The sequence below is a fragment of the Echiichthys vipera genome (genome assembly GCF_963691815.1).
Source record: "Echiichthys vipera genome assembly, chromosome: 22".
Classification (NCBI taxonomy): domain Eukaryota; kingdom Metazoa; phylum Chordata; class Actinopteri; order Perciformes; family Trachinidae; genus Echiichthys; species Echiichthys vipera.
Window position 1 is genome coordinate 2373115 of NC_139847.1, and position 10625 is coordinate 2383739.

The following is a 10625-nucleotide window of genomic DNA, read 5'->3' on the forward strand; positions in this document are numbered from 1 at the left end:
AGTAGAAATGTCCGAGACGAGGAAGATGAGGAAGCGATCCAGCTCCTCTGCGTCTGAACAGCCAATCAGCTCCAGCAGCGAGCCGATCAGGTAACGTATCAGCCAATCATGAACAAGGGAAAAGCACCTGTATCCTACTGAGTGTAACCTTCCATATATATATATATATATATATATAACAGACTGTATGTAAAGGTAAAGTGAAGCCGAAACTGGAGCGCCCCCTGGTGGCAGGAGAGATCATAAGTCCCGTCCAAGCCCCAAAAACAGCCACTTTGAATCTTGAATCTTGAATCTTGAATTCCTGTTTGATCCAATCAGGAAGCTCCGTCAGCGTCAGTTCTCTGAGTGTCCACTAGGGGCAGGTTTCATAACAGAGCAGTTTCTCATTGAGCCCCATGTTAAACAGGCCGTTTACACAGCATCATTAAACCTGTTTAGCCGGGATTCCAACCAGGAACCATCTCGCTGTGAGGCGACAGTGCTAACCACCACAGCACCGTGCAGCCAAAAATAGACTTAACCATGTGGTTATTTTATAAAGACCTCTAATTTAACTACCAGAAAAACATGTTGTTATCGTGTTATTCAGATATAAAATGATCTAAATCCAGATAGAAGATGTTGGATCGCACAGAACGCTCGCTGAATTCTGATTGCTCGAGAGTTTTCATCAGTTTTTAGTCGTTTTTTTCACTTTCACTCGGCCTGAACATGTTGAACGGACGGACGACACAAAAAACTCTCCCACTTCAGAGCGCCGCCATGTTGGATCGCACAGAACGCTCACTGAATTCTGATTGGTCGAGAGTTTTCATCAGTTTTAGTCATTTTTTTCACTTTTTGTGGTATTTTGCATCTGTTTTTAGTAATTTTGTCACATTTTTGTGGTGTTTTCATCTGTTTTTAGTCGGTTTTTTCACTTTTTTGTGGTGTTTTCATCTGTTTTTAGTAATTTTTTTCACTTTTTTGTGGTGTTTTTCATTTGTTCTTAATCGTTTTTGTGTTTTTTCATCTGTTTTTAGTAATTTTGTCACATTTTTGTGGTGTTTTCATCTGTTTTTAGTAATTTTGTCACATTTTTGTGGTGTTTTCATCCGTTTTTAGTAATTTTGTCACATTTTTGTGGTGTTTTTCATTTGTTTTTAGTCGTTTTTGTCACATTCACTCAGTCTGAACGTGTTGAACGGACGGACGACACAAAAAACTCTCCCGCTTCAGAGCGCCGCCATGTTGGATCGCACAGAACGCTCACTGAATTCTGATTGGGCGAGAGGACATATCTATGGAGATGGATATAACTGCATCTTGAGACCATTTTAAACAGGGAAATAAAGAGATTTGGCAGAAAACACTGATGAAGCAGTGAAAAGGTTCTGTTTACAGCAAAGTGGCTCAAACTCATTTTTTAAAATTTGGCTTTTATCTCGTTTTGGAAAAGAGCTCTTCATTTATATGTGCAGACCTTTCTGAGTCGATCAATCCTTCCTCTTAGTTCACAGACGAGTGCAGCCGGGTCCTCGGGTGCTACGTTAAAACGGGAATCCCAAATGTTGTTCACTGTAATAACGTGTTCTTGGCTGCTAAATAAGTTACACAGGTTTATAAGTAAACATGTGTTCTCTGTTTTTAGATCACAGTCGAGTGAGTCTGCAGCTCCCAGTGTTTACTCTGTGAAGAGTGACCGATCTCTCCCAGAGCCGCTCAACTTTAGTGTTGAAAGGACACAAAGGTATTGAAAGCGTTCCTAGTTTGCCACAATTTTTCACAGCTGCCTAAAACTTTTGCACAGTAGTGTCTTTTAATGGGAAGAAGTCATTTTGGTCCGAAAGGCATCACATGACCGACCCCGTAGTTGTAATTCCACCTGTGACCACTGTGTCCAACTGGCTTCAAAGCCTGGCACGCTTCCTGTGGGCCTGAGTTATGGGATGATAGTATGAAGTGTGACATATCAGTGAACATGTGTTCTCTGTTTATAGATCACAGTCTGCAGCTCCCAGTGTTTACTCTGTGAAGAGTGATCGATCTCTCCCAGAGCCGCTCAACTTTGGTGTTGAAAAGACACAAAGGTAATTTAATTTAACATTAACACAGAATTGAGTGCTTTCTCTCGAGCAGCGGTGGGTTCTGCCTGAAACCCTGTATCCTGAAAATGGCCGTGCCAGTTCTTCGCTGGACATCTCATCTCATCTCATCTTCAGCCTCTTATCCGAGGTCAGGGCTCGGGCGCAGCAGCTCCAGCAGGGGACCCCAAACTTCCCTTTCCCGGGCCACATTAACCAGCTCTAACTGGGGGATCCCGAGGCGTTCCCAGGCCAGTGTGGAGATCTAATCTCTCCACCTGGTCCTGGGTCTTCCCCGAGGCCTCCCCCCAAGCTCCCTGGACGTTATTGAGCCTAACTTTGCACGTATTTAAACCCCTTCCCAACAACCAATCACTTCTAGTGTCATAGCTTTTAAAAGGTGTCCACTACATCTTCTTTAAAGATCGCTCTCTGGATGTTATGAATTCCGAAAATCTATCTCTAAACCCTTCGAAATAACCACAATTAGAAATTTTCCTCATACTGCAGCCTCCTCCCTGGACAGGACGCCAGTCTATCACAGGGCACGTAGAGACAAACAGAGACAGACAACCATTCACACCTACGGGTGATTTAGAGTCATCAATGAACCAGGAACCCTCTAGTTTTTTGGCAGTTTTCAAACCTTTTATTTTCAGGAAAGACAGAAAACGGGGTGAAAAAGAGAGGGGGAGACATGCAGCAAAGGGCCGCAGGTCGGAGTCAATCCCACGGCCGGTGCCTCGAGGACCTTCAGCCTCTTAACACAGGGCGACGGCTCTAACCACTGACCCCCAGCCTTATTTTTAAGTAAACATGTGTTCTCTGTTTCAGTTCACAGTCGAGTGAGTCTGCAGCTCCCAGTCTTTACTCTGTGAAGAGTGACCGATCTCTCCCAGAGCCGCTGAACTTTGGTGTTGAAAAGACACAAAGGTGATTTAATTTAACGTATTCTGTAAACAAAATATCTTGCATCTCAGAGCATTTAAAGGGGGATTCTTTAAAGATAAATAGATTCATAGTACTTGATTTGAGCCATCTATCCTCTTCTCTGACTTTTTCTCGGCTTCTTGCCGTTATCTGCCTGGCGTTAGCCCGCTAGCACTGTTGATCTGAATGTTTTGGGAGGAAAAGCTAACACAGACGTGCCATCGTAATTTGTTTTCACGTTGCAGTGATGATATTGGATAGAACCATCAATCCAGATTTAAAGTTCAGTAGCAAAAATGCCTCAGACGCTTCCGTAAGTGCGGGTATTGATGAAGTATGCAAGTCTATGCACTGATATCACATAATTTAGCGTTTGTTCATGTTACTTTTCTGTCAAAACTAGATAATAAAAGAAGGTTTTACCAAGGGTTTAACACAAATAAATATTTTAATGCGCTGGTATCTGATTGATCGATTATTGATACGCAACTTCAGGTATCAAGTTGGCATTGGGAACAAATTTGTATTGGAACATCTCTGTCCACATTGATGATCGTTAACCCCTATTAAATACATCTTGAAAAACATGTTGCGTGTAATGTCGCCAGGGGAAGTCATTTTTCTCAAAGTGCTTCATTAAAAAATGCGTTGAGTTCAATCTGAACACACCCTCAGTCCGAACAGCCTCAGGTCACAGTGCAGCTAACGTTGTGAAGCTAACAGTGTTGTGTGATTGGATTTCCTCAGAGAAATCAGAGACGACGGACTCAGAGAACACGGTATCAGCTTAACTGTTTGTCGATCACCCAACAGCCAGCTGACGGAGGAGCTGTCCAGCTGTTCAGTGTGTGACGAGGTTTTGAGTGATCCAGTTCGTCTAAACTGTGGACACTGGTCATGCAAACAGTGTGTCAGCACACACCAGCCCTGCATACAGTGTGGAAAGAAACCCAGAAGAGATCGCGAACCCCAGAGGGATGCTGAGGAAGACACCGGTAAGTTAATACATGTGCTGCAGCTAAAGCTAAAGCTAGTAATAGATTAAGACATCATCATCGCTATTGGAATTTGCAAGCATGCGTTTGATTGTTACAGTCAGCCATCTTTCAGAAGCAAAGAAGAATCTTAAAAAGGCAATGCAGAAGAAATTCACATCGACATCTGAAGGGAACGGTGACCGAGAGAGTTCCCTGAACAGCATCTACACATCACTCTTCATCACCACCGGAGAGAGTGAAGGGCCACATGAAGAACACTCGTTCAGGCATTTCAAAAGAAAACCATCTTTCAAACACACAGTCAACCTCAGTGACATCCTCAAACCTCAGTCTGACCAAGAGAAACCCCACAGGACGGTCCTGACGAAGGGCGTCGCAGGCATCGGCAAATCATTTTCAGTCCAGAAATACACTCTTGATTGGGCTGAGGGGAGAGAAAACCAGGACATTGACTTTGTTTTCAATCTTGCGTTCCGAGAGCTGAATTTGAGTTCAGGCGATAAAACCTTGCGTGAGCTCCTGAGTGAATTTCACCCTGCACTTGGGAGTTTGAAAGATTCAGAAGATTTGGTGGAAGCCAGAGTCTTGGTGATCCTGGACGGCCTGGATGAAAGCAGAATTCAACTGAATTTTGACAAGAACGAGCCGGTTACATCTGTCAGAGAAGTGACATCTGTGGGTAATCTCCTAGCAAACCTCATCCAGGGAAACCTTCTTCCTAAAGCTAAAGTCTGGATAACATCCCGTCCAGCAGCAGCCAATCAGATCCCCGCAGAGTTTGTTGACATGGTGACGGAGATAAGAGGGTTCAGCGACCCACAAAAAGAAGAATACTTCAGGAGGAGATTTAGTCATGACTCGAGCCTTGCTGAAAGGATCATTTCACACATTCACTCTTCACAGAGCCTCGACGTCATGTGCAAGATCCCGATCTTTTGCTGGATTTGTGCCGTATTATTTCAGGAGATCTTTGGAGGAGACGAGGCAGCTGAGTCTCCTCAAACTCTAACAGAGATGATGGCAAGTTTCCTGTTTGCCCAGACAAAACGTAGAAGCAGAAAATATGAGGAGGGGACTGAAAGAAACAAAGAGAGACTCCTGAAGAGACACAGAGAATTCCTTCTGAAACTTGGCAAGCTTGCGTTTGTTCAACTGCAGAAGAACAACCTGATCTTCTACAGAGAAGACCTGGAAGACTGTGGGATCGACTTTCGAGACGCAATAATCTACTCTGGATTCTGCAGCGCAATTTTGAGGGAAGAAGGCATCTTTTCCCAGAAAAAGGTCTTCTTCTTTGTGCACCTGACCATACAGGAGTTCTTTGCAGCTCTTTTCGTCTATGACTGTTTCACAAACAAGAAGACAAAAGAGCTCGGCAACTTCCTCGATCTGGAGAACAAAGAACATCCTCTACTTGATCTTCTGAAGATGACAGTTGACAAAGTGTTGGAGGAGAAGAATGGCCATCTGGACTTCCTCCTGCGATTCCTCCTTGGCCTCATGGTACAATCCAACCGGAGAGTCCTTGAAGGTCTGCTGACATCGCCGGACCCGAGCCAAGATACAGACAAGAAAATCTTGACTCACCTCAAAGCCATTCGAAGGAAGGCCCTCTCTCCAGACAGCTGCATCAACCTCTTCCAGACCATGGTCGAGATGAGGGATAACAAAGTCAAGGATGAGATTCAGGAATATCTCAAAACGCCAGAACGTTCCAAGACAGAGCTGACACCCCTGCACTGCTCTGCGCTGGCCTTCATGTTGCAGATATCGAAGAATGATCTGGAAGTGTTGGACCTGAAGAGCTACAACACATCAGATGAAGGCAGAAGGAGGTTGATACCAGCTGTGACGAGCAGCAGAAAGGCGATGTAAGTATATCTTTCCTGTAATATGTAACATTATCTGTATGCAGTAACTGCAAGTTAACCATCATCTTATTTTACGCATATCTTTGAACAGCTGAGTCTTTTTCTCATCATTTCATATCCCCATTTGCTACTCCTAGACTAGCAGGCTGCAACATGACCGAAGAGAGGGTTAAACATCTGGCCTTTGGTCTCAAGTTCCCGTATTCACCTCTAAGAGATCTGGATCTGAGCAACAATGACCTGAAAGACTCAGGAGTAAAGATTCTCTGTGACGGACTGTCGAGTCAGTGGTGCAGACTCAAAACCCTGAGGTATTTATTGGACGTTTAGATAGAAGAGTTCAATGTTTGCACGGATGCTCCTTTAGTTTGAGCTGATGCCCAGTGCTTCCTGACTCATATTCTACTTCTGTACTACCACCATCAAACCTTCATGTAATGTGCAATCTCAGAACCTTTCCGGTGGCACCAGGAGATATCCGGGTCAAGACTCCCTCTGCCGAACAGTGGTCATTGTTTACGGTCCGATTAGCAACTTGAGATACTACTTCGACTCCCTAAATCTGCTACCCAAATCTCTATAGAGATTATGTAATGTCTGTTCTACCACATACTGAAGCTTTCATTAAGGGATACTCATTGCGGGTGTTGGCGCTTTATATGGTATAAATCTATCTTGAACCTGCATTCCCTTAAGCCAAACACTCTTTTCTCAGGTTGTCTGGTTGTCAGGTGACAGAGGAAGGCGGTGGTTATCTGGGATCCGCTCTACGGTCCAACCCCTCTCATCTGATAGAGCTGGACCTGAGCTACAACAATCTGGGAGATTCAGGAGAGAAGCTTCTCTCTGAGCTGAAAGAAAATCCACAATTCAAGCTCGACATACTCAAGTATGTATAATCCTAGAGTACCAGATGTTTTACCTTTCTGCTGAAGTGAGAGAGAAATGCTGTTGAAGTTCCTTTAGAGACCAACAATAGGGAAATGGCTTGGACTTCCAACTGTAACACTACTCAAGGGTGTTCTCAAGGGTATCCTACAATCAGACCGAACTCTTGTAACAGACACAGTAGAATTATTTGGAAAGCACTAACAATAGATGTATATTCTATATATTCACAATAGACACTCTGATACTCTAGCAAAGAGTCTGAGAGCAACACAAATGGTTGTTCTTTGTCTGAAAGTTTTAATCATCTCATTTGTCTTCAGAGTTGAACATGGTGGAAGTCACCGGATGAAACCGGGATTCAAGAAGTGTAAGTATCAGTGAAAATCAATGGACATTTGCTAAAAGATGTGACCAAAAATTTCAATTTATTGTTGAAGTAAAATATTCTACTGCCCTTTTTTTTAACCCGTCACATCAGAAGATCAAGGATATTGACGGTATTTCCTGGGGGAAGGCACTTCTGATGGTTTCTGATGGATTTCTTTGTTCCTTGCTGACTGTGGTGCTGCCAAGCTTTATAATAACAATCCATGCTCCTGAGATAAAGTGTTTTCTTTCCTCCAGATGCCCGTGAGGTGACTTTGGACCCCAACACAGCCCACAAGAATCTCCTTCTCTCTGAAGGGAACAGAAAGGTGACCTGGGTAAAGGACGAGCAGCCATATCGCCATCACCAAGAGAGGTTCGATCACTGCCAACAGGTGCTGTGTGAACAGGGTCTAGATGAGCGCTGCTACTTGGAAGTCGAGGTGTTGGAGCCCTTCAACATCGGGTTAACGTACAGAACCATTGGCAAGAAAGGGGAAGGGAATGAATGCAAGCTGGGACACAACGACAAGTCGTGGTGTCTGATTTGCTCCGATGAGGGTTGTTTTGTTATGCATAACAACACGAGTGTCAGTGTATCTTCCCATTGTTTGCGCTCTAATCGGGTGGGGGTGTTTCTGGATTGGCAGGCTGGCACTCTGTCTTTCTACAGAGTTGTCCCCGGTAGTTGGACCCTCCTTCATACCTACAACACATCGTTCAATGAGCCCTTGTATCCTGCTGTTGAACTTCACACTCAGTCGTCTGCCTTATTCTGTTAGCCAACAATCAACAAGTAGCTAGCTAAACTGCAATAATGTAAGCAACTAAAGGCGTAGATTTGCATGTAGATGGTTTCCTAAACAGTCAAAGGACTGCTAGAGGTATTCAGTGAGCACGCTGTCTGACTGGTTGTTAAGCCCTGTGAATCAGGGTGTACTCACACTTGGCCTTCGTACCGTGCCCAAGAATGATTCACTGCTAAAGTCCAGTTCATTTGTTCGTGACCAATGTGAGTGCAGTCGTACGCTGCTTTCCCTGCTCTGGCCCGGTTGAGAGGTGGGCTACAGCACGGTACGATTGCACCTGAATGAGCATGAGTTCAGAAGGTCGTCCTGACGTTAATTTATATGCAACTGTTTCTCGGAGCAGTTACTGCAGATTTGATCAGATGAAAATATTCAAAAGCAATTGGAAAAAACACACAAAAACTCAGAGGTTTAAAGAACCCCTGAGTACAGAACCCCCCCCCCCCCCCATTGGGCAATCGAGCTTGAGCACGGCATGGATCAAGACAAGTGTGAGTGCACCCTTAAGGCTAATTTTCATGTGTAAATAGAGACGTACGTTTTCAACGTTAATCATAATCATCCTGCGTCTGTTGAGAAGGAGGCAAAATGGCGGCAGCGTTGTAGACGGCGGCGGTCTGTGAGACTCTAAAGACGTCCCAGAGTGTGGACGGAGAATTCCACACGTTGGTTTGACAGATGAGACAAAGTGACGACCGACGTCTCTTTCAGTGTTTCAGGACGTCCGTCGGGGCTTCGATGACTCGCTCGCTCCTGATGTTCACGCCACTTTTTTGTGTCCGGCGCTCGACACTGCCCCCACGATTTCAGGTGGTACTGCAGCGTTTGCTCCGTATCTGTACGCATCCGTCAGCTTTCAGGGTACAGACAGAAATACGGAGGAGACGGACGCAGAGGACGCACAGAAGACTGCATCTGAGTCTAACGTAGAGCAGAAATGAGCCTTTAGCCATTTTGCAGACGGGTTTGTTAAGTTTCTTTGTGTTTTTTGCTGATAACATGTTTTAATTTGTACTGATGCTGTTTGACAACACACAAAAAATGTCTGCAGAGTGAGAAAATACGACCAAATACAGAAACAGGCTCCAACATTAGAAACACTGGTGAAAAGACGCTTAGCTGCCATGAGGGCGTGTGGTTGTGCAAGAGAGGAAGTGCCGAGTGAACCGCTCCAAACCTGCTCTTCCTGTTTTCATTGTTTTTATATCCAATGCTGTTATTAACAGTAATAGTCTCCTCTCACAGATGTATTTCCTCAGTCAGACGCTCCTGGATCTGCTTTACTGTGTAGATTTGACCAAATGACCTTTAAATGCACAGGTTCGATCAACCAGCTGTTAACGTTGGACCAAAGTTTGTACAAGTTTCCATTTCAGCTTTACTGTTCAGTTTGTTCTGTTACAGTTTGAATATAGCGTTACACAACCATAAACTCATGAGTAAATCAGTGATATTGTATCAAATTTGCAAGTTTGTGTTTGTAAAAGTTCTTTTTAACCTTTTGTTGGGAGTTGTTTTTACTTCAAAGGTGGTTTTAAAGTCACAGTTTCACCATTTAGAGCATTTTAGAGCACAAATCAGATTAAAAATAAGCAGGAAACTCAGTCAGCAAGACTCAATATGTTCATGTTGAAGAGTTAAACTCACTCTAGATTTGTGTTTTTCAGATTTTACGTGTTTTATAAATGATACATTTCAAATACTTGTCAAGTATTGAGACAGTTTTTGGTCTTTGAGGCAGCACGGTGAAGGCATTCAAAGGTCTTTTTTAACCACTAATGCTGCTGAAAATAACAGCAAACCTCTGCAGCAGCATGAGAAGAGTCCCTACACACACAATAAAGCACCAATGGGCTCCTTCCACTGTAATGGACTTTACTATGAGAGGAGCTGGTACAGGGGCCAGTAGGTAAGTCTTTAGGGTCGCACTCACACTGTCCTTCCGTATCGTGCCCCGGGACGTTTCACAGCTAAAGTCTAGTTCGTTTGACCAGTGTACGAGCACGAGCGTGCGCACGTGTACGAGCACGCGGCCTACGGCGGTTCTGAGGTCATTTCCTGTGCGCCTGTTGGGACGTAGAAAAAGAAGGAGGGACCATGCGCGGACATTTCAAACAATGGCGGTGAAAGGTTCACGTTGGTGTGATGCGGAGGTGGAGTGTTTACTGCAGATTTGGTCGATGAAAAGATTCAAAAACAGTCGACAAGACGCACAAAAACTCCGAGGTCTACGGAAAGATCTGGAAACAAAGCCACGCATCGCCATGACGTCATCAATGCGTGTGACGTGTTACGGCGTGATGACGTATAGGCAGCAAGAAGCATTCTCCGAGGCCCAGGTAGTGTGAGTACAAACAGGCCTGGAGGGGGGGACAAGGACCCTAAAGCACGGGGCACGGGACGGAGGCACAGTGGGAGGGCACCCTGAAAAGACACTTTGTATCGGACATTTCCGACACGTTCTCTGTTGAGTGTTCGTTGGTGTTGAATGTCTCAGACTTTCACTTTTATTGCCGTTTCCTCCGGTGCATGATAAATAATAAATAACCAAAAAAAAGGTTTTGTTGGGTTAAAAGTGATTTTGCGGATGACTTCTTCCGTATTCGACTCATGTCGATACGTCTCTCATGTTCTCATTTGCTTCTCTGTGTTTTCATGAAACAAAGTATCAATAAAAAGTCAAAGTTTTCTGAA

At 44.3% G+C, this 10625-nt stretch overlaps 1 protein-coding gene across 3 annotated transcripts in view; it reads left to right on the forward strand.

The window, feature by feature from the left end:
* Positions 1-10625, forward strand: part of LOC310964121 (NLR family CARD domain-containing protein 3-like) — a 13201-nt gene extending 2576 nt beyond the window's left edge. For all 3 annotated transcript variants that reach the window (XM_083937136.1, XM_083937135.1, XM_083937137.1), the window contains exons 2-11: positions 1-90; positions 1634-1732; positions 1983-2072; positions 2901-2999; positions 3810-3992; positions 4090-5865; positions 6003-6176; positions 6581-6754; positions 7077-7123; positions 7381-10625. The exon at positions 1-90 is cut by the window's left edge. In XM_083937136.1, coding sequence (XP_083793262.1) covers positions 8-90; positions 1634-1732; positions 1983-2072; positions 2901-2999; positions 3810-3992; positions 4090-5865; positions 6003-6176; positions 6581-6754; positions 7077-7123; positions 7381-7904 — 3249 coding nt within the window. In that variant the 5' untranslated portion in view covers positions 1-7 and the 3' untranslated portion in view covers positions 7905-10625. The remainder of the gene's footprint in view (positions 91-1633; positions 1733-1982; positions 2073-2900; positions 3000-3809; positions 3993-4089; positions 5866-6002; positions 6177-6580; positions 6755-7076; positions 7124-7380) is intronic.